This window comes from Carcharodon carcharias, chromosome 19, assembly GCF_017639515.1.
Source record: "Carcharodon carcharias isolate sCarCar2 chromosome 19, sCarCar2.pri, whole genome shotgun sequence".
Classification (NCBI taxonomy): Eukaryota; Metazoa; Chordata; class Chondrichthyes; order Lamniformes; family Lamnidae; genus Carcharodon; species Carcharodon carcharias.
The window spans coordinates 73,998,203-74,022,977 of record NC_054485.1 but is presented as its reverse complement, the minus strand read 5'-3'; the positions used below and the strand labels follow the sequence as shown (position 1 = coordinate 74,022,977).

At 43.5% G+C, this 24,775-nt stretch overlaps 1 protein-coding gene and 1 long non-coding RNA gene across 2 annotated transcripts in view; one reads left to right on the top strand and one right to left on the bottom strand.

The window, feature by feature from the left end:
• Positions 1 to 260: 260 nt before the first annotated feature.
• On the bottom strand, positions 261 to 4,912 carry LOC121291528 (zinc finger protein 271-like). The gene is made up of 2 exons (XM_041212857.1): positions 4,797 to 4,912; positions 261 to 3,438 (listed from the first exon to the last, which is right to left on the bottom strand). Exon 2 carries the CDS (start codon positions 3,035 to 3,037, stop codon positions 1,694 to 1,696), a length of 1,344 nt encoding a protein of 447 aa, XP_041068791.1. The 5' UTR covers positions 3,038 to 3,438; positions 4,797 to 4,912; the 3' UTR covers positions 261 to 1,693.
• Positions 4,913 to 5,229: 317 nt separating this feature from the next.
• Positions 5,230 to 24,775, top strand: part of LOC121291531 — a 42,438-nt gene continuing 22,892 nt past the window's right edge. Inside the window, exons 1-2 of the long non-coding RNA XR_005946021.1 lie at positions 5,230 to 5,443; positions 12,335 to 12,517. This is a non-coding gene — a long non-coding RNA (uncharacterized LOC121291531). The remainder of the gene's footprint in view (positions 5,444 to 12,334; positions 12,518 to 24,775) is intronic.

Here is a 24,775-nt window from a genome sequence, read left to right as displayed (position 1 = left end):
CAAGGTACAGTTCTAGTGGGGGGTGGGGTGGAAAGACCCACAGGGCATAAAAGATATAGATTTAAAAACAATGGAAATAGGTGGAAAAAGAAAAAATTATATAAATTATTGGAAAAAACAAAAGGAAGGGGGAAGAAACGGAAAGGGGATGGGGATGGAGGAGGGAGTTCAAGATCTAAAGTTGTTGAATTCAATATTCAGTCCGGAAGGCTGTAAAGTGCCTAGTCGGAAGATGAGGTGTTGTTCCTCCAGTTTGTTTATTGTTGTATATTTGTTGTTTATTATATGGAGCAATCAAAAATCGATTACATAGGTAATTCATAAATTATGTTATCAACAACCTAACTCAATCAAGGCCTATTCAAAGCTTTCAATTACTCGTAATAAAGTGATACAATAATGCATGAAACAAAATGGCTGAAGAAGCCACCACCGTGAGCTCCAAAGGGCTTCCCTGACCTCGTTTTATTAACCCATTCAACACTCTTGGCTTTAAATCGATTGGAGTTTATGGAATCAGTTTTTATTAAAATCAAAACGAATTCTAACCACCCTCAACACTATAGAAAGAGGGGGAGGGAGAAATTACTCCCCAGTTCCTGTATGTGTGCTGACCCCACCACTGCACATCATCGCTGCCTTGGATGCTGTGGGTCTCCCTCTTCTGATCTGCTGTCAAACACATCCAAGGCTACACATCCCACACTGATGTTGTCAGTTTGAAAGCCTCCGAGGATGAAGAATGCTTTTCTCACACTAAAATCTCTGTCAAACTACTGACTCTGTTTGCCTGGGGGAACTGAGACAGTAGCTGCAATAAATAAGGTTTTATTCAGATGGGACAATTACAAGTTTAAATCTCCACCGGATCTGCTGCTCAAAGTCGCCTCCGTTTCACCGGTCAGTTTCCCAAGCTTCAGGAAACTCATCTTTGTTTGGAGCCATTTGAATTTTAAATAATGTTCCATGTGGTGTGTAAAATGGTTACAGCCCATAAACCTTTATTTACATATGATGACATCAGAGGTCACATTAATATGGGAAGCCACAGCATAAAAAGGAATTTATCCAAACATCCCCCTTTTTGTTTGCAAGATACTCCACATAGGTGCTGATACTAAGACTGATGGGGCATAGCATCGTTCAGTTTGTGTTAACATTCTGGATACAAACACAACTGGTTGTCCTTGCTGCATGAGGGTTGCTCTAATTCCTGTTTCACTGGCATCTCACTGCAGGGTGACTTCACCAATGACTTCATCGTACCTCAGCACTCTTGTCATCACTAGTTGTTTAATATGAGTGAAAGCTGCTTCTTGTTCTGTGCCCCAATACCACTGGATATCCTTTGCAGTGAGGTTGTGTAGACATTCACACTCCGATGAAAGATTGACTACAGCTTGGTTAGGTAGTTCCCATGTGGGTTCATTGATGTTCCAGGAGGTCCTTCAACCGTGTGAAGGATTTCTGACAGAACTCAAACCGAGACCTCACATCAAAAACATCAAAAAAGCTTTATCACAAACCTCACACTTCAATGGTTACTCGCTGGTGTGGATCCTCTGATGGAGCAGGAGTTTAGGTGACTGTAAGAATGATTTGTTGCACATTTCACACTTCAATGGTTTCTCCCGTGTGGACTGTCTGATGGACCTGGAGCTTCGAAAACTTTGTGAAGATTTTGTCGTATACCTCACACTCGAACTGTCACTTCTGTGTGAATGTGTTGATGTACACGGAGGGTTCGAGACTGCGAGAATGATTTATTGCACACCTCGCACGTGAATGGCTTCTCCCCTGTGTGGATCCTCTGATGGACCAGGAGCTTTGATAACTGCATGAAGGCTTTGTCACACACCTCACACTTGAACGGTCTCTCCCCAGTGTGGATGCGTTGGTGGCTACGGAGACTTGATGACTGTGAGAATGATTTATCACACATCTCACACGTGAATGGCTTCTCCCCTGTGTGGATCCTCTGGTGGACCAGGAGCTTCGATAACTGTGTGAAGGCTTTGCCACACACCTCACACTTGAACGGTCTCTCCCCAGTGTGGATGCGTTGGTGTACGCAGAGGTACTGAGACCGCGAGAATGATTTGTCACACACTTCACACGTGAATGGTTTCACCCCGGTGTGGACTGTCAGATGGAGCAGGAGTTTTGATAACTGTGAGAATGATTTGTCACACACTTCACAATGGAATGGTTTCTCCCCTGTGTGAATGCGTTGGTGTACACGGAGGTTAGATGACTGAGTGAATGATTTATTGCACACCTCACACTTGAATGGTTTCTCCCCTGTGTGAATGCGTTGGTGTGTGCGGAGGGTCGATAAATGCGTGAATGATTCGTTACACACTTTGCACATGAATGGTCTCTCCCCTGTGTGGATGCGTTGGTGGACACGGAGGTCCGATGACCATGAAAATGATTTATCACAAACCTCACACCTGAACGGTCTCTCCCCTGTGTGAATGCGTTGGTGTTCCCGGAGGGTCGAGGATTCTGAAAATGATTTGGTGCACACCTCGCACATGAATAGTTTCTCCCCAGTGTGAATGCGTTGGTGGTTGAGGAGGTGCGATGACTGCGAGAATGATTTGTTGCATACCTCACATGTGAATGGTTTCTCCCCTGTGTGAGTGCGTTGGTGTACACGCAGGTCTGATGACCGTGAGAATGATTTGTCACATACGTCACATTTGAATGGTTTCTCCCCGGTGTGAATGCGTTGGTGGTTGAGGAAGTTGGATGACTGTGAGAATGATTTGTCACACACCTCACACGTGAATGGCTTCTCCCCTGTGTGAATCCTCCGGTGTCTCAGGAGATTGGAGGACTTGGTGAAAGTCACTTCACAAACCTCACACCTGAAGGGTTTCGACCCCAGGTGAATCCTCTGGTGTGTCAGGATATTCGAAGATGTCACAAAAGCTTTATCACAAGCCTCAGACTTGAATCCTTTCTCTTCCATTGGCTCCCGCATCTCAACAGAGGTCGTTACAGATGTGTCTTGTGCATTAGGAGATCCCATGAGCCTGTGGAGCCCTCCTCACATGGCTCACACTTGAACAGCCTCACCTGTAGGAGTCAGTGGTTCATGAGGCTCGATGAATGATTGAAGCTCTCGCCACACTTGGAGCACACTCACTTCTTCCCAGCCTCACCCTGACTGATCGCCCACAGCTGAACCTTCGGAAAAGTTTGTTCTGAGGGAAGGTTTCACACTACTAACCAGTTTCAGATCTGATGATATGTCAAACCTCCCCCTGACCAATTTCCAGATGATGGTTTCATTACCCAACCTTCTCTGTGTTGCGCAATGTTGTGAAGGGACTGGATGTCTTCCCACAGTTGTGCAGTTGGGTGCTGGTCAGGATGTACCTGTGGTGTCTATCCTCTCTGTATTCTCTGCTGTATTATGGTGCAATCCTTCTGTAAAACAGGAAAAGGAAACATGATTTCCTCCAACTCACTCTTCTCCTTTGCTGAAGGGACTGACTCCTCAGTTAAAGACTGTGCCACAGTGAGTGCCAGTCTGCTATTCCCCTGTGTGGGGATCAGATGCAAGTCCATTCTTTTCCCTCATTTGACTGTCACACACCCTCTGTTTCCAGCAGGGACACTGGATAGTGACCAGGAGCAGACAATGTGGCTACTTTCTTTCCACCACCCAGCGCCCCCATCTTCCCAGACACCGTGAAGGCAATGTAAAAGACAGTCAGGCGGAGTGTAAGACAGGCTATCAATTCACTATGAGCTTGTGTCATGCTGGTGAAGACCAGTTTTGCCCTTAGTTTATGTGTTTAATATAAAAAAACACTCAGGATAATCTAGTAGTAAAGGAATGGCAAGCAGACAGCTTCAAGAGGGAGAGAAATGATTTGAGGACCGGGCCATGGAACGGAGCACCTTAGATCTACAATCTTAACTGGCGCAGGGTCTAAATGGAGGACAGACCCTTCAGCACCAGTAAGGGAGATGGAGTCAAAACTGGGAGAGTCAAACTTTTATACTTTTACTCCAGTCTGGAGAAACCATTCTCTCACCAGTCACAGGAAACCAATGTAGTCCCATGTTATCCATTTAACCAAGTTGACGGGGGGTAGAGGAGGGTTAAAAGGCTGAGATCCTGGCTCCTGCCTCCCAGGGCTGGGATTTACAGGTGCAGCATCTCCAATTGCAGCCCAATTAATTCAATGAAGATTTTGAAATCTTTCCCATTGATTTCCAAAATTATTTGAAGAAAACATACTGGGCAGGATGGGATAGAAGCTAAGGAAAATATTGCTTCAGTGTCGCTGATTGAAGGGTTCTGGTTTATCCTGGGAAATTAGATACACTGCACTCCGCTCAGACTGCACATCCCAAATTCAGCTATCAGCCACAGCACTGGGCAAAACTATCAAATCCAAGTCCGGGCTTTTGGGAAAGGCCAAGGCCTTCGGGAAAAATCTTTAAAAGCGGCATTAAAAGACATTTCAATAAATGTGTCTCTGCACCTCCCAATTAATTACACATCACCTTCTCATATTCAGTAATGGCCTATCAACAAAACTCAGCCTGTACATCAGAAGGGAAATGCTTCCAATAAACACACTCAATATCCAACACACAGCTCCAGTCAAACAGTTCAGCACAAAGCACCCAGTAAACAGCTCTCTCAGCTGGATCTCCTCACACAGCATAAGGGGCATTTCCACACCTGATTCCCCACAGGATAGTCAGACTGCCTGAACATTAGTGTGGATATTATGTGATGTAATTATTATAAATTCTGTTCCTTCACTCACCATCTCCTCACTTGATTTTCAGTCCCTACAGGAAATTGTGGATATTATGGGATGTCTCGATAAACTTTGCTCTCGCCTTCCCCTCATTTGATTGGACGGGGGGATGGAATCTCTGATTGACGTCTCTCACAGCCAATTGGAAATTGGTATTAAAATAACACCAGCCAATTACAGATGAGAGGGCAAGACTTTTCACCGCAACAAAAAGAAAAATACCTGGAAAAACTCAGCAAGTCTGACAGCATCTGCGGAGAGGAACACAGTTAACGTTTCGAGTCCGTATGACTCTCAACAGAACTTTTCACTGACTGGGCTGCTTCGAGATGTGCGCATGCGCTCTGGAGACAGGCTCTCATGCGCTCAGAACTTCATTACCCATGCTGCATGTGGCGGTGCGCCGGCGCAGTAAGGAGTTGGCGGTACCTGATGGGACTTGTGGCGGTTGGCGCCCAACATTCAGGAGTTCTCATAGGAGAAAGCGCGACCCCGAGCGGCTGTCACGTGGGCTGGGCTGCAATTGGAGATGCTGCATCTGTAAATCCCAGCCCCGGGAGGTGGGAGCCAGGATCTCAGCTGTTTAAACCCCTCTACCCCCCATCAACTTGGTTAAATGGATAACATGGGACTACATTGGTTTTCTGTGACTGGTGAGAGACTGTTTTCTCCAGACTGTGGAGTAAAAGTATAAAAGTTTGACTCTCCCAGTTTTGACTCCATCTCCCTTACTGGTGCTGAAGGGCCTGTCCTCCATTTAGACCCTGCCCCAGTTAAGATTGTAGATCTAAGGTGCTCCGCTCCATGGCCCGGTCCTCAAATCATTTCTCTCCCTCTTGAAGCTGTCTGCTTGCCATTCCTTTACTACTAGATTTCTGTTTTGTCTGGTGGTGAGGGGCATTTCTTTCTGACTCGAGGTAAAATGGGACAGATTGTAAGAGACCCTCTGTGAATCTGACATCAGGTCATCAGATGGTTTTACACAGGGGCAGCGTGTGGATGAGAAATAGGTGGGGACTGAGGATAGACCCTTGGTCAGACTCCAGAGCGATGGGGGTGGGAAGATTAACCATTGCAGGAAATTCTCTGGCTACAACTGAAGAGGCAAAAGTGGGCCAAGTGTTAACAGTCCCACTGACTGGACAACAGAGAAGAGTTGGAGGAGGAGGATAGTGTGGTCGGGCCTGTCAAAGGCTGAAGAGAGGTTGTTTCTCTCTCCATTGATGTTGCCTGACTTGAGTATTTCCAGCATTTTCTGAATATATGTCAAATTTCCAGCAATCACGGTGTTTTGCCATTGTATTTGAAGAGCTGGGTGTGGGCACTTTAGGGAAGTGTAGACTATGGGGTAATTTGAAGGAGGTTTGAAAATAACAATGGTTGATGTTCATGACTTCATGTGGACAAATTATTTCAATTGGATAGGTTAGGGGGGGGATCAAGGGTCATATTTCCAAGTTGTGCAAGAGCAGAGCTACAGATTCATCAATCATTACAATTAGCAAGGCAGGCCAACGACATTTTATGTCAAAAATCAATCAATAGCACTAGGGTCCATTTTTTAAGGAATAGAATTGAAAAGCAGAGAAGTTATGTTGAACTTGTACAGAACCTTGGTTAGACCACATTTGGAGAGCTGTGCACAGTTCTGATCTCCATACTGAAAAAGGACATAATTGAACTGGAGAAGGTGCAAAATAATTTATAGGGATGATATTGAGAATTGAGATTGTAATTATCAGGAAAGAACTGAACAGGCTGACATTCATTTCCCAAGAAAAGAGAAGACTGAGGGGTAACATGATAGAAATTTTTTAAATGATGCATTATAAAATTAAGAATTTGAGTGTAAATGGAGAGAAGATTCTCCCACTTGTGTGGGGGAGTCCAAAACTAGGGGCCAGAAATATAAGATGGTCAATAATAAATCCAATGAGGAATTCAGGAGAAACTTCTTTACCAAGAGAATGATTAGAATATGGAATTTGCTCCCACAGGGAGTGGTTGAGGCAAATAGTTTTGATGTATTTGATGGGAAGCCAGGTAAGTACATGAGGGAGAAAGGAATAGAGGATCTGCTGATAGGGTGAGATAAAAGGCTGTGTTTGTTGCCAGCGATGTGCATGTGTAGTTTTAGTGTTTTACTCTGTTCTGTCATTGCAAGTGACAGAGTCAGCAGCGCCCAGGAGCAAAGATGATGTTACTCAAATCATCAAGAGTGTGTTTTAGGCAAAGTCCTTAATTCCGAATTGAAGTGGATTAATCAGAGAGCCTGTCACTCATGTAGAGGGAGTCGGTTTTCCAGATTGGTACTCCAGTCAGACTTGGACTTCGGGCAGTGAGTTTGGTCCAAGCGGGAGTCAGGCATTCGTTTATCAGTTATGGGATTTTGAGGATCTGAGAGAGAGATTGTTTAGCATGATGGATTTTATTTGATTGGTGAGTATTTCTAGTCTTTAAAGTAAAGTAAGGTCTTAAGCTTGTGTTTAGATCTCTAGTCTTTTTTCTCTTTTTCTTAAAGATAGCTTGTTAAGTGTAAGATCGACACTGATGTGTATTAAAAAAATTATAATAAAGTCTAAAGAATGGGATACTGGAGTAATTAATTAATAAATTGAATAAAATACAATAGCAATACGGGTGAGGTGTTGCTGCTGCAGCATGTGAGGTGGGAGCTGCTGGACACCAAGATGATCCAGAGCAAACACATCGGTACCAAGTGTTTGCAGCTTGAGGAACTTCGGATCCGAGTTAAGGAGCTGGAGTCCAAGCTGCAGATGTTGTACCACATCAGGTAGGGGGAGAGTTACCTGGACACATTTGCTCCAGGAGGCAGTCATACCCCTCAGATTAGGTCATTCAAATTTGGTCTGGAATCAGGGGCAGGAGGGCGTGACTGCAGGTGAAGCAGGTTTGGGGATCCAGGCGATAGTGTTTGAGGAGCCTCGGCCCCTGCAACTGTCCAACAGTTACAAGGTTTTTGCAAGCTGTGTGGATGAAAGCAGGAAGATGAGCAAATGGTAGGGTGGTACAGGGAGCCATTCATGTGGGAGGAGGAAATAGGAACGTAGTAGTGGTAGAGGACAGTATAATTACGGGGATAAATATTGCTCTCTGCAGCCGTGAGTGTGAGTCCCGAAGACTGTGTTGCCTGCCCAGTGCCAGGGCTAAGGACATCTCAGGGCTGGAGAAGAAGTGGGAGGGGAGGGGTCCAGTCATCGTACATGTTGGTACCAATGATATTGATAGGACTAGAATGGAGGTTCTGCTGAAAGAATTTGAACAGTTAGAAGCTAAATTAAAAAGTAGAACCTCCAAGGTAATAATCTTGGGGTTTCTACCTGAGCCACGGGCAAACTGGCATAGGGTAAATAAAATCAAGGAGTTAAATGCGTGGCTCAGAGATTGTTGTGGGCGGAATGGGTTTCAGATCATGGGGCATTGGCACCAGTACTGGGGTAGAAAGGAGCTGTTCGAGTGGGATGGGCTTCACTTGAGCTGTGCTGGGACCAGTGCCCTGGTTAACCGAATCACTCGGGCTATAGAGAGGGCTTTAAACTAAATAGAGAGGGGGAAAGTTCTGGAAAGGGGATACGTAGGCTTAGAAAGCAAGAGGACATGGCAGCCATTTAGGTAATGATATCCAGAGTGTGATAGAAAAGCAGCAAATAGGGTCAAAAGGGGAAAAAATGGTTAAAAGGCAAAATTAATGACTCTTTATTTAAATGCACGTGGTATTCAGAACAAAATGAATGAATTAATGGCACAAATAGAGGTTAATGCATATGATCTTATAGCCATTAAGGAGACATGGTTACAAGGAGATCAAAACTGGGATCTAAATATTCAGGAGTATGTGAATTTTTGAAAGGACAGGCAGGAAGGAAAGTACGAGACGGAGTAAGTACGATAGCAAGAAAGGATCTTGGATTGGAAGATGTAGAATCCATATGGGTGGAGGTAAGAAATAACAAGGGGAAGAAGACACCAGTGGGACTAGTCTATAGGCCCCATGACAGTAGCTATTCTAGAACAGAGAATAAATCAGGAGATAATGAAGGCAGGTAGAAAAGGCAGTACATTAATCATAGGTGACTTTAATCTTCATGTAGATTGGGTAAATCAAATTGGCAGAGGTAGACACGAGCAAGAATTCAAGGGGTATATTCGGGACAGTTTCTTATGTTGTGAATCCAACTAGGGATCAGGCTATTTTGGATCTGGTAATACGTAATGGGGCAGTTTTAATAAATGATCTCAGAGTAAAGGATTTCATAGGAAAGAATGACCATAATATGGTAGAATTTAGTGTTCAGTTTGAGAGTGAGAAACTTCGTTTGGAAACAACTGTGCTAAACTTAAATAAGGGTAATTACAAGGAAATGCGGGAAGAGTTAGCTAGAATGGACTGGGGAAGCAGTTTAGCAGAAAAGATGGTTGATGAACAATGGCAGACGTTTAAGAAAACAGGTCATGGACTCTCATCAGAGATATATCCCAGTGAGGAAGAAGGATTCAAGGAAGGGGATAAACTAACCATGGTTAACCAAGGAAGTTAAGGATATTGTCAAAGTGAAAAAAAAACATACAATGCGGCAACGATTAGTGGTAAGCCAGAGGATTGGGAAAGTTTTAAAAACCAACAAAAGATGACCAAAAAAAAATAGAGGGAGAAAATAAACTTTGAAGATAAACTAGAAAGTCATATAAAAACAGACAGTAGGAGCTTATTTAAATATATAAAAAGGAAGAGAGAGGCCAAAGTGAACATAGGCCCCTGAGAGAATGAGGCTAGAGAAATAATAAGGGGGAACCAGGAAATGGCACAGGAGTTAAATAAATACTTTGTATCAGTCTTCACGGTAGAAGATACTAATAACATTCCAAAAATACTAAATAATCATGGGGCAAAAGGGGAGGTCAGAAATAAATACAATAACTATCACTGGAGAAAAAGTACTAGGGAAACTAATGGGGCTAAAAGCTGATAAGTCCCCTGGACCTGATGGGTTACATCCTAGGACAGTAAAGGAAATAGCTACAGAGATAGTGGATGCACTAGTAGTAACCTTCCAAGAATCCTTAGATGCTGGAAAAGTCCCAGAGGATTGGAGAATGGCCAATGTAACACCCTTATTCAAAAAGTGAGGGAGACAAAAAACAGGTAACTATAGGCCAGTTAGCTTAACATCTGTCGTTGGGAAAATGTTGGAGTCTATTATAAAGAATGTAACAGCAGAGCATTTAGAAATACATAATCTAATCAAGCAGAGTCAGCATGGTTTCATGAAGGGGTACCCATGCCTGACAAATTTATTAGAATTCTTTGAGGAGGTAACAATCAGGATAGATAAAGGAGAACCAGTTGACGTAATATATTTGGATTTCCAAAAGGCGTTCGATAAGGTACCACACATAAGGCTACTTAATGGGGGTAGTATATTAGCGTGGATAGAGGATTGGCTAACTAAGAGAAGACAGAGAATTGGTATAAGGTGGGCATTTTCGGGATGGCAACCTGTAACTAGTGAAGTGCCACAGGGATCACTGCTGGGGCCTCAATTATTTACAATATATATTAATGACTTAGATGAGGGAAGTGAATGTACTATCGACACAAAAATAGGTGGGAAGGCAAGTGGTGAGGATGACACAAGGAGTCTACTGGGGGATATTGACAGGTTAAGTGAGTGGGCAAAAATTGGCAGATGGAATATAATGTGGGAAAATGTGAAGTTGTGCACTTTGGCAGGGAGAATAGAGGAGCTGAATATTATTTAAATGGGGAAAGACTGCAGAAGGCTGCAGCACAGAGGGATTTGGGAGTCCTTGTGCATGAATCCCAAAAAGCTAGCATACAAGTTCAGCAGGTAATAGGTAAGGCAAATAGAATGCTGGCTTTTATTTCAAAGGGAAAGGAGTATAAAAATAGGGAAGTCTTGCTGAAACTATACAAGACACTAGTTAGATCACACCAAAAAAATTGTGAACAATTTTAGTCCCCTTATCTAAGGTAAGATATACTGGCATTGGAGGTAGTCCAGAGAAAGTTCACTAGGTTGATCCCAGGTATGGGGGGATTTTCTTATGAGGAGGGGTTGAGAAGGTTGGGCCTGTACTTATTGGAATTTAGAAGAGTGAGAGGTGACCTTATTGAAACATATGAGATTCTTAGGGAGCTTGACAAAGTGGATGCTGAGAGGCTGTTTCCCCTTCTGGGAGAGTCTAGGACCAGAGGGCATAATCTCAGAGTAAGGGGATGCCCATTTAAAATAGAGATGAGAAGGAATTTCTTCTCTTAGAGGGTCGTCAATCTGTGGAATTCTTTATCGCAGAGGGCTCTAGAGGCTGGGTCATTAAGTATATTCAAGGCTGAGATGGACAGATTTTTAATCAGTAAAGGAATCAAGGGCTACGGGGACAAGGCAGGGAAGTGGAGTTGAGAATTATCAGATCAGCCATGATCTCATTGAATGGCAGAGCAAACTCGATGGGCTGAATGGCCTACTTCTGCTCCTTCGTCTCATGGTCTTATGGTTTACAACCAAATCAGCCCCAGAGGCTATATTTCAGATTTTCTGTTTGGTATTTTTCTCCGACTGCTAGCAACAATAGGCAGTTTCTCGAAGCAGAGGATGCTTCCTATGAAATTAAACGCGCCCCCTTTACTGGTGGTTCATAGATCTTACCATTAACGACTTTACAATAAAGCAGTATCAACATCCTGGGGCTTACCATTGACCAGAAACTGAACTGGACTAGCCATATAAATACTGTGGCTACAAGAGCAGGTCGGAAGCTAGGAATCCTGTAGCTAGTATCTCACCTCCTGACTCTCCAAAGCCTGTCCACCATCTACAAGGCACAAGTCAGAAGTGTGATGGAATACTCCCCACTTTCCTGGATGAGAACAACTCTGACAACATTCAAAAAGCTTGACACCATCCACGACAAAGCAGCCCGCTTGATTGGCACCCCATCTACAAACATTCACTTTCTCCTCCACCGACACACAGTAGCAGCAGTATGTACCATCTACGTGATGCACTGCAGGAATTCAATAAGGCTCCTTCGACAGCACTTTCCAAACCCACGGCCACTACCATCAAGAAGGACCAGGGCAGCAGACGCATGGGAACACCATCGCCTGGAGGATACCCTCCAAGTCACTCACCATCCTGACTTGGAAATATATCGCTGTTCCTTCACTGTCCCTGGGTCAAAATCCTGGAACTGCTTCCCTAACAGCACTGCGTGTGTACCTACAGCACACGGACAACTCACCTTCACCTGCTCAAGGGCAATAAATGCTGGCCTAGCCAACGACACCCACATCCTATGAATGAATAAAAAACCCCAAAGATCACATACACGGGCTGCCCGTCACTTTCTCCTGTTTCATTTTAAAAGCAGGAAATGCAACACCATCAAACCATTACTAACAAAATAAATGAATATGTTTATTGATTTAGAAAATTTCAGACAAGCAGAAAAACACTGCTGGAAATTAATGGGACTAAATATGTATTCCATACTATTTACAGCACAAACGGGAAAATGGCGTATGTGTGTGGTGACATCATTGACACATGCGCAGAGGGTACTGGCAGGCATGGCGCATCGGAATGACATCATTGGATTTCTGTGCACTCACAGCCAGTGTGCATGTGCAGACGGGTATCGGCAGCCATCTTGCATTGGCAAGAGACACAGTTGAAATAAAATAGGTAAGGAGAAAGCTCACTAGAGCATAAATAAGCACTGGTAGAAAGCAGTTGTGCCGAATAGTCTATTTCTGTTTTAAAAGCTAGAATTAAAACAAAAATGCTAGAAATACTCAGTAGATGTCCTTTGTTTTGTTTCCTCTGGGTGCAGCGTGACATTAGTCACTGGACTGGACAACTTTCCATGCCTTTGGTAGGTGTGTTTCTCCACTCTAAGATTGCCTCGTACACATCTGTGCTGGGTCTAGAAAATTTTTTGATGATCCCTTTGGCAGTTTTCACCACTGTCTCAGCCTTTCCATTTGACTGGGGATAGTGTGGAGATGACATGTAGCGCTGAATTTCCCAATCATTCAACTCGTGAATTGAGGGCTGTTGTCACTCATCACAGTGTCAGGAATGCCATGACAACTGACGTGTGCTTTCAGGCGTTCTACAATCTCACTGGTAGTCGTTGACGTCAGCTGGTCTAACTCTCAGTAGTCTGAATAGTAGTCGACTGTGACGAGATAATCAGTGCCTGTGAGAGCAAAGAGATCTTCTCCAAGCTTCATCCATGGTCTGTCTGGGATGTCATGAATCATGAGCAGCTCTTTATCTTGTTTAGCTTGATGTTCATTACAAACTGACTGAAGTGATCCTTAATCTCATTGCTCATGTTTGGCCAGTAGAGCACTTCTCTTCCCTCCCTCAGACTAGACTCGATTCCTTGATGGTTTGTGTGGATGTGCTTCAGCATCTCTTTTCTCATCTCATTAGGGATAATGGCCCTCGTCCCTTTGTACAAGATGCCATCTTGAGCGATTACTTCACCTCTGTCTGCCCAATACTCTCCTACAGCAACAGGTGTGTCCTTGATGGTTTCAGGCCATCCTTTCATCAAACTTCCTGTAACATTTTGAAGAGTTGTTTCTCATTATGTAGTTTGCTTGATCTGAGTAAGACACTTGTCTGTCAGATTCACTGTCTCTGCTGTTTGATGATTTCCTAAGCATGTCGTTTCTTCTTGTTGAATCTGGAAGATTTCACACTCTGTACTAGCATCATCAACATTCCTCAGAGTGCAGCTCTTGACAGCATATTGGCAATGTTCATCTGCTTCCCTTGCTTATACTTCGCTTCCAAGTGATATCTCTGCAAAGTAACAACCTTTGCAATTGTTTTGGAACAGAGAGAAGCGGTTTGAGAAAGATACTTTGAAATGTCTTGTGGTCAGACTGCACCATCACTATCTCTCTCCCAAACAGGTACTGGTTGAAATGCTCACAAGCCAGGCTCTCTTTCTCAATCTGTGTATAGCATCATTCAGTTTGTGTTAACGTTCTGGATGCAAACACCACTGGTTGACCTTGCTGCATGAGGATTGCCCCAAGTCCAGTTTCACTGGCATCTCACTGCAGGGTGACTTCATCATTGACAACATCGTACCTCAGTGCTGGCACTGACGTCACAAATTGTTTGATGTGAGTGAAAGCTGCTTCTTGTTCTATATCTCAATACCACTGAACATCCTTTGCAGTGAGCTTGTGTAGAGGTTCACACTCTGGTGACAAATTGGGCAAAACTTGGTTAAAGAGATCTTGTGTGGGTTTGCTGATGTTCCAGGAGGTCCAAGAACTGTGTCAAGGCTTTATTGAAGAACTCACACCAAAAGGATTTCTCCCCCCTGTGAGTGTGTTCATGGACCAAGAGATACGTTGATTGTGTGAGAACCTGGTCACCCATTTCACACCTGAATGGTTTCTCTACAGTGTGACTCTGCTTTGCTTCAGGAGACCAGCGGATGGTTGAAAGTTGTTGCACAAATATTGCACCTGAAGAGTTTCTCCCTGTGTGAATCCTCTGGTGTCCCAGGAAGGTTGACAACACCATAAAAGCTTTCTCACGAACCGCACACTTCAAGGGCTACTCGCCTGTGTGGATTCTCTGATGGAGCAGGAGGTTCGATTACCTCAAAAATGATTTGTTGCTCACATCGCAATTGAATAGTTTCTCCCCGGTGTGAATGACTTCGTGTCTGCAGAGGTATCCTGACTCTGAGAATGATTTCTTTCTCACCTCACATGTGAACGATTTCTCCCGTATGAATATGTTGGTGTTTGCAGAAATCTGAGGTAATGAGGATGGTTTGTCACACACTTCATATGTGAATGGTCTCTCCAGTGTGAATGCATTGGTTTACAAAGAGGTTTGATGAGTCAGAGAATGATTTCTTACACATGTCGCACCTGAATGGGCTCTTTCCTGTGTGAATGCATAGGTGTACATGGAGGTGCAATGACCGCAAGAATGGTTTGTCACACACCTCACACCTAAACGGTTTCACCAAATGCATTGGTGTGTGTGAAGATCCGATGACCTTGAGAATGAATTGTTGCATACCTCGCACATGAATGGTTTCTCCCCTGTGTGAATCCTTTGATGCTCCAGAAGATATGATGACTGAGGGAATGATTTCTCACACACCTTGCAAACCTGAATGGTTTCACTCCTGTGTGAGTGCGTTGGTGTTTACGGACGCTCCCTGATGCTGAGAATGATTTCTCACACACCATACATGTGAATGGTTTCTCCCCTGTGTGAATGTTTTGGTGCTTGCGAAGATTTGATGATGACGAGAATGATTTCTTACGGACCTCACATGTGAAAAGTTTCTGCCCAGTGTGAATAGGTTGGTGTTTGCAGAGATCCAAGAATGATGAGAATGATCTGTCGCACACCTCACAGGGGAATGGTTTCCCCTCTGTGTGAATGAGTTGGTGTACGTGGAGATTCGATGACTGCGAGAATGATTTGTTGTACACCTCACATGCGAATGTCTTCTCCCCAGTGTGAATGAGCCGGTGACCTGCCAAGTCTGATAATTGTCCAAAGCCCTTGTTGCACACCTCACATTCGAATGGCTTTTCCCCACTATTACTGTGTCAGTGATTCTCGACTGTTGATAGATGTGTGAAAGCTCGATTACACACCTCGCACTTGAATAGTTTCTCTTTCATATAGCTGTTCTTCTGTTACTGGTGGGACAACAGATGCATCTTGTGTGTTAGGAGATCTTTTAAGCCTGTGGAGCCCTCCTCACACACCTCACACTTGAACAGCCTCTCACCTGTAGGAATGAGTCAGTAGTTCATGAGGCTCGATGAATGATTGAATCTCTCACCACACTTGGAGCTCACTCATACTTCTTCTCAGCCGCACCCTGACCGATCGCCCACAGCCAAACCTTTGGAAAGGTTGGTTCTGATGGAAGGCTCCACACTACCGACCAGTTTCAGATCTGATGATATGTCAAAGCTCCCCGAACTCAACTGATTTGCAGATGATGGTTTCACTGCCCAACCTTCTGTGTGTTGAGCAATGCTGTGAAGGGACTGGATGTCTTCTCACAGTTGTGTAGTTGTTCCTTGGGTGATAGTCAGGATCTATCTGCGGTGTCTATCCTCTCTGTATTCTCTGGTGTAGTATGGTGCAATCCTTCTGTAAAACAGGAAAAGGAAACATGATTTCCTCCAACTCCCTCTGCTCCCTCATTGAAGGGGCTGACTCCTCAGTCTTTTATTTATACTTTCACAGGATGTGGGTATCACTGGCTAGGCCAACATTTATTGCCCTTCCCTAATTGCCCTTGAGAAGCTGATGGCTCGCTGCTTTCTTGAACTGCTGCAGTCGAAGTGGTCTAGATGCACCCACGGTGCTGTTAGGGAGGGAGTTCTAGTATTTTGATACAGCGACACAGATACAGTTCCAAGTCAGGATGGTGCGTGGATTGGAGGGGAACTTGCAGGTGGTGGTGTTCCATGCATATTGTGCCCTTGTCTTTCCATGTGGCAGAGGCCGTGGATTTGGAGGGTACTGTCAAAGCAGCCTTGGTGAGTTCCTACAGCGTATCTTGTAGGTAATACACACTGCTGCCACTGTCCATCAGGAGTGAATGAATTAGGTTGTGGATGGGGTACCAATCAAGCGGGCTGCTTTGTCCAGGACGGTGTTAAGTTTCTTGAGTGTTGATGGAACTACACTCTTCCAGGCAAGTGGAGAATATTCCATCATACTCCTGACTTTGCCTTGTAGATGTTGGACAGGCTTTGGGGAGTCAGGAGGTGAGTTGCTTACTGCAGAATTCCTAGCCTCTTACCTGCTGTCGGAGCTACAGTATTTATGTGACTGTCCGAGTTCACATCCTGGTCAATGATAAACCCCAGGATGTTGATAGTTGGAGATTCAGCCATGGTAATGCCATTGAATGTTAAGGGGAGATAGTTAGATTCTCTCTTGTTGGAGATGGTCATTGTCTGGCACTTGTCTGGTGTGAATATTATGTTCCACTAATGGCCCAAGCCTGGATATTGTCCAGGTCTTGCTGCATGTGGACATGGACTGCTTCAGTATCTGAGGATTCGTGAATGGTGCTGAACATTTTGCAATCATCAGCGAACGTCCCAACTTCTGACATTAGATGCAGGGAAGGTCATTGATGAAGTAGCTGAAGATGGTTGGGCCAAGGACACCATCCTGAGGAACTCCTGCAGTGATGACCTAGAATTGGGAGGATTGACCTCCAGCAATCACAACCATCTTCCTTTATGCTAAGTATGACTCCAATCAGTGGAGAGCTTTCCCGCTGATTCCCATTAACTCCAGTTTTGCTAGGGCTCCTTGATGCCTCTTGAGTTCAGCTCTTTTGTCCTTGTTTGGACCAAGGCTGTGATGAGGTCAGGAGCTGCCTGGCCCCGACTGAACCCAAACTGAGCGTCAGTGAGCAGACAATGACCCCTTCCATCACCATGGTTGAGATGGGGCAGCAATTCGACGGGTTGGATTTATCCTGCTTTTTGTGGACAGGACATACCTGGGCAATTTCCCAGATTGCCGAGTAGATGCCAGTACTGTAGATGTACTGCTACAGCTTGGCAGGGGCGTGACTAATTCTGGAGCACAAGCCTTCAATGATATTACTGGATTGTTGTCAGGGCCCATAGTTTTTGCAGTATTCAGAGCCTTCAGCTGTATTTTTGATTTCACGTGGAGTGAATTTAATTGGCTAAAGATTGGCATCTGTGTTGTTGGGACCTTAGGGGCAGGTCGAAATGGATCATCCACTTGGCAATTCTGGCCGAAGATTGTTGCAAATGCTTCAGCCTTGTCCTTTCCACTGATGTGCTGGGCTCCTCCATCACTGAGGAAGTGGATACTTGTGGAGCCTCCTCCTCCAGTTAGTTGTTTAATTATTCACCACCATTCATGACTGGAGTTTGCTGGACTGCAATGCTTAGAACTGATCTGATCCATTGCTTGTGGGATCGCTTAGCTCTGTCTATTGCATGCTGCTACTGTTGTTTGGCATGCAGATAGTCCTGTGTTGTAGCTTCACCAGGTTGACACCTCATTTTTAAATATGCCTGGTGCTGTTCTTGACATGCTCTCCTGCACTCTTCATTGAACCAGGGTTGATCCCACGGTTCGATTGTAATGGTAGAGTGGGGTACACGCCGAGCCATGGGTTACAGATTGTGGTTGAATACAATTCTGCTGCTGCTGATGGCCCACAGCACCTCTTGGATGCCCAGCCTTCAGTTGCTAGAGCTGTTCGAAATCGATCCCTAATACCACAGTGGTATTGCCACACAATACGATGGAGGGTATCCTCATCGTGAAGGCGGGACTTTATCTCCATAAGCACAGTCCGTGGTTACTACCAGTACTGATGTGGACAACGCATCTGTGACTGGTAGATTGGCGAGGATGAAGTCAAGTAGGTTTCTCCATTGTGTTGGTTCCACCACCATCTGTCCCAGACCTAGTCCAGCAGCTATGTGCTTCGGACTCAGCCAGTCGGTCAGTAGTGGTGCTATTGAGCCTCCTCTTAGTGATGGACATTGAAGTCTCCCACCTAGAGGACATTTTGTGCCCTTGTCACCATCAATGCTTCCTCCAATTAGTTGGTCAATTGGTGTTCAACATGAAGCACTAATTTATCAGATGAGCATAGGCAGGGGTGGCTGTGGTAAGTTATAATCAGCAGGCTTTCTTGCCCATTTTTGACTTGATGCCATGAGACTTCATGGTTTTTGGAGTCAATGTTGAGGACTCTCAGGGTAACTCCCTCCTGACTGTATAACCACTGTGCCCACGACCTTTGGTCAGTCTGTCCTGCCAGTGGGACAGGATGTACCAAGGGAGGGTGATGGTGGTGTCTGGGACATTGTCTGTAGGGTATATTTCAGTGAGTATGATGATTTCAGGCTTTGTTGCTTGACTAGTCTGTGAAACAGCTCTCCCAATTTTGGCACATGCCCCCAGATGTTACTAAGGGGGATTTTGCAGGGTCAACAGGGCTAGGTGTACTGTTCTCATTTCCGGTGCCTAAGCCGATGCCAGGTGGTCCGTCCAGTTTCAATGCACTGTGACTTTGTAATGGTTTCACACAACTGAGTGACTTGCTCGGCCATTTCAGAGGACAGTTAAGAGACAACCACATAGCTGTGAGTCTGGAGTCTCATGTAAGCCAGACCAGGTAAGGGTGGCAGATTTCCTCCCCTAAAGGACATAGTGAACCAGATGGGTTTTTATGACAATCGACAATGGTTTCATGGTCACCATTGCTGACACTAGCTTTTAATTCAGGATTCATTAGTTGAATTTAAATTCCTCAAGCTACTGTGGTTGGATTTGAACCCAGGTCCCCAGAGCATTAGCCTGGGCTTCGGGATTACTAACCCAGTGACTATAGCACCACCTCCTCCCAGTTAGAGACTGTTCCACAGTGAGTGCCAGTCTGCTATTCCCCTGTGTGGGGGATCAGAGGCAAATCCTTTCTTTTTTCTAACTTGACTGTCACACACCCTCTGTTTCCAGCAGGGATACTGGATAGTGACCAGAAGCAGACAACGTGGCTACTTTCTTTCCTCCGCTCAGCCCCCATCTTCCCAGGCACTTTGAGGACAATGGAAAAGACAGTCGGGCAGAGTGTAAAACGGGCTATCAATTCACGATGAGCTCAAGTCATGCTGGTGAAGGGCAGTTTTACCCTTCGGGCATGTGTTTAATATAAAATGTTAATTCAATGGAGATTTCGAAATTTCTCCCCTTGTTTTCCAAAATTATTTGAAGAAAACACACTGGACAGGAAGTGCTAGAAGCTAAGGAAAATATTGCTTCAGTGTAGCTGATTGAAAGGTTCTGGTTTATCCTGGGAAATTAGTTACACTGCACTCACTCAGACTGCACATCCCAAATTCAGCTATCAGCCTACCAAATCCAAGCCCAGGCTTTTGGGAAAGGCCTCGGCCTTCAGGTAAAATCTTTAAAGATGGCATTAAAGACGTTTCAATAAATATGTCTCTGTACCTCCTAGATAATTACACTTCACATTCTCATATTCAGCAATGACCCATCAACAAAACTCAGCCTGTGAATCAGAAGGGAAATGCTTCCAATAAACACACTCAATATCCAACACACAGCTCCAGTCAAACAGTTCAGCACAAAGCACCAAATAAACAGCTATCTCAGCTGGATCTTCTCATGCAGCATAAGGGTCATTTCCACACCTGATTCCCCACAGGATAGTGAGACTGCGTGAACATTAGTGTGAATATAATGTGGTGTAATTGTTATAAATTCTGTTCCTTCACTCGCTGTCTCCTCACTTGGTTTTCAGTCCTTAAAGGAAGTGAACCAGCTGTGGAAGATGAGAGAATGGGCAGAGTGGGTGAGCTCTCTGATTGACGTCTCTCACAACTAATCCTAATATTTGTGGAGCAATATGAGTTTCCTGAAGCTTGAGAAACTGAACGGTGAAACGGAGGCTACTTTGAGCAGCAGATTAGGTGGGATTTAAAATTGTCATTGTCCCATCTGAATAAAACCTTACTTATTGCAGCTGCTGTCTCAGTTCCTTCTGGCAAACATTTGACAGAGATTTCTAGTGTGGGAATAACATTCTTCATCCTCGGAGGCTTTCAAATTGACAACATAAGTGTGGGACGTGTAACCTCAGATGTGTTTGACAGCAGACCAGAAGAGGAAGAGCCACAGCATCCAAGGCACAATGACGTGCAATGGTGGGATCAGCATCAGGAGAGTGGGGCACAAGCGAGAGGGGCACAGGACAGAGGGATACGAGAGAGGGATGTAGGTGGGATGGACACAGAAGAGAAGGGCACAGGAGAGAGTGAGCCACACAGGAAGTGGGGACAGGGTGGGTACAAACAGAGAAGATCGGCAAAGGGGAGTTTGGATCAGTGTTTGGAGAGTGACCCCTGTGCTTGGTGAGTGACCCCTGTGCTCGGGGAGTGACCCTTGTGCTTGGAGAGTGATTCTGTGTTCAGATTGTCACACTAGAGCACAGTTCTGACTGGGGAGTGACTTTGGGAATGATTCCTGTCCCCTCAGCAGAGTTCTCTGCTGGCCTATTCCTAGAAACTAGATAAGCATGTGAGGGAGAAAGGAACAGAAGGACATGCTGATAGGATGAGTTGAAGAGGGGTGAGAGGAGGCTTGTGTGAAGCTATTATGACGTGGCAGATGATGTGTGCCAGGCAGACCAAATCCACAAGGGAAACTTGGTCACACTATCACAGTGGTTTTGCAATTTGTATTTATTACGAGAAGATGTATACACTGAAATCAGAAGTAATGAGTCCACTTCAGAGGTTGTAAAAAATTAAATTAAATTAAAATATTTATTAACAAAATAAAAGATTTCGAACACATAAGACTACAATTACTTAATACTATAAACACTCCTAAAATTCCTAAGTAACCGGACTCCCAGTTATACACCCCCTTTAAGGCAACAGTCCCAAATACATTTTAGGTTTAAAACAAACCCAGCAAGTTAACACAGTACCATTTGACAGTGGAATTCCAAATGGCTTCCTCAACTTCAGTCACTTTAAATAGAATACTTCGGCACAAATGGCTGGAGGCTTCTTGAAGGCTGTTTCACACACTCCTTTTCGAACTTACATGGTCCTCTCCTCACATAGCCTTTCATTCTCCTTTATATATGTTCTCTCTCTATTTAATATGTAAATTATATTGTTCCATATGTCATTGAAACTGTATCTTCCTCATCATATAAAACCTTTCGTGTTGCCAATATTGTCAGTAACCTTTGGGAAGAATTGGCACACTCCTTAGCCTTGCTCATCTGGCTCATTGTGAACAGACTAACATAGCTTTGAAATCCAACAATCCCTTCCCTTGTCTAAAAATGCAAATGCCCTTCACACCCGACATGCTAAGCCAGCATTCATGTTTACTCATTAGCATGTCAAACATTTCTACACCTAGCTTTTTTTGATGATTTCAAGCTTGCAGTCTACTTGACTCCAAATGTAGTTAAATCACACAGACAGAACCATCTATACTTACACCCATAAACCTACTTCACAATAAACCAGAAAAATATGAAAATTATTATACTTTCATAACACCTCCATCCTTATGGGAAAATGAACCATCATAATTTTGGAAGATAGCTACATTTTCTTAACCCATCTTACACTACCTACTATATTTATCTATACAGAAACTATTACACTAACAGGTGCATGCACTAACATAACAATATGTATACAAGTCCTTTGTATCAACAGAGGTCATTTCAGTCCAGGTTTTAAATGTCCAATTTGTCTTTGAGCTTTAAACTCTTGACAATGCACCTGCAATTAGATTTTATTGTCCAGCCACATGTCTAATCTGTAAGTTAAATGGTTGCAATTGTAAACTCCATCGGAACAGCCTTGCACTTTGGTCTCGAAATTTATCCAGAAATTTTAAAGGATTGTGGTCTGTATAAACAACAGTTTCTGACAAAATGCAGCAACCAGATCCAGAGTCTCCTTTTCAATCGTTGAATATCTTCTCTGTTACACATTCAACTTTGGTGAAAAATACCTTTTCGGTTTCTCAATTCCAGTTTCATCTTCATGCAACAATACAGCACCAGTGCCAACATCACTTGCTTCAACTTAAATTGTTTGGCATAATTAGATACTGTCAAAACTGGTGTCATAGCCAATACAGTTTTCAAACTGTCAAATTTCTTCTGAGAATCCTGTGTCCATTGAAACTACTTGTTCTTTTTTAATACTTCAGTCAATGGAGCAACACACTGCTAAAATTTGGTACAAATTTCTGGTAAAACCCACTCATGCCCAGAAATCTCAAAACTTCTCATTTTGTTGTAGGCATGGGGAAATGAACGATGGCTTTGACTTTCACAGCTCTCGTGGTAAGCCACCTTACCATGTCCAATGGTATGGCCTAGATACATAACTTGAGCTTTTGCAAACTCAGTTTTAGCCAAGTTCATCACCAAATTAGCTTCTTGCAGTCGATTGAATAGTTCTTCTAGATGTTATAAATGCTCCTCCTATGTTTGATTTGAAAACTATCAAGTCGTTAATATTAACAGCACCATTGCACATTCCTGCAATTACTTTGTCAGTCTTTTAAATGTTGCTGGTGTATTTTTAATAACAAATGGCATGACTTTAAACTGATGTAGTCCATCTGGCATCACAAAAGCCGATATCTCCTTTGCTCTCTCCAATAATGGTATTTACGAATATGCTCTCAGCTAGTCAATCTTTGTGATAAACTTTGATTGTCCCACCTTCTCAATGCAATCTTCCAACCGAAGTATAAGATATGAATCCGCTTTTGTCACTGCATTCACCTTTTGATAATCCACACACATTCTTTGTGTTCCATCTGGTGTTCCATCTGGTTTCAGTACCATCACAATAGGCGAACTAGACTCAATGATGTCATTTTGAAGCATGAATTCAATTTTTTTCTGTACTTGTGATAATTTTTCTAGACTTAATCTATAAGGATTTTGCTTATTGAAAATGAATCCCTTACACTTACATCATGTATAGCTAAATTTGTCCTCCCTAGTTATTCCCTCAAATAGCTTTCTGTGACTGCAATATCTTCTCCAAATTACTTTGACACTTGTCTGGAAGATAACTTAATATTACATTTAAATTTTTAAGTACCCCCTCATTATCCAATTTGATTAGAGGAAAATGAATTTCAGAATCCTTCATTTCTACCTCTTTCTCCTTATTAACCACCAGTCATACCTCCTTTTGGTCCTCTTCCCTGTCAAAGTACGTTTTAAGCATATTAACATGACACACCATCTGCTTCTTTCTTCTATCTGGAATATTTATTAAATAATTTATTTCACTCAGTCTCTTTTCAATCCTGTAAGGCCCAATTAGCCTTGCCTTTAATGATTCACCCAGTACCGGTAACAATACTAACACATTTACCTCAGCAGCAAAACTACGAGCTGTGGCTCTCCTATGTGCCTTCATTTTCATCACTTGCCGTGATATCTTTAACTGTTCCCTAGCTAACTCAATGCTCTTTTCAATCTTCCCCAAAGTTTGTCACATAATCCAGGAGAGTAGTTTCCGAATTTTGATCCTCCAATTTCTCATGAATCAATTTCAGTGGTCCCCTTACCACATGACCATAGACTAATCCAAAAGGTCTAAATCCAGTCATGCATTAGGAGCATCCCTGATAGCAAATAATGAGAATTTCCCAATCCTGTGGATAATCTTGACTATAAGCCCTCATCATGGTTTTTAAAGTTTGATGCCATCTTACCAAAGCACCTTGTGACTCAGGAGGGTAAACTGTTGATTTAAACTGTTTATCCCCAAACTGTTCATTACTTCCTTAAATAGCTGTGACATTAAATTTGAACCCCGATCTGATTGTATTTTTTTTTGGCAAACCATATCTTGTAAAATATTTAGTTAACTCTTCCACAATTCTCCTTGCTGTAATATTTTGCAAAGGTATTGTTTCCAGAAATCTTGTAGACACATCCATTATTATCAGCAAGCACTGACTTCCAATTTTAGTCTTAGGGAAGGGTCCTACATAATTAATCCTGACCCATTGAAAGGTTCCTCCAATGCTTGAATTGAATTAAAGATGCCAGCTTAATCACTGCTTGAGGTTTCCCTGTCACCTGGCATATCTGACATGTTCTACAGTATTTGACTACATCTCTATGCAATCCAGGCCAATAGAAATGTTTTCGTATTTTTGCCTGTGTCTTCATAACTCCTAAATTTTCCCCTATTAGAATTTCATGAGCTACTCTTAATGTCTAATTTCTGTATCTGGACAGTATAACTATCTGATGCACTTCCATCCATTTTTCATATGCTGAATCTTGATAGGGTCTCCACTTCCACATTAACACATTACCCTTAAGGTAAT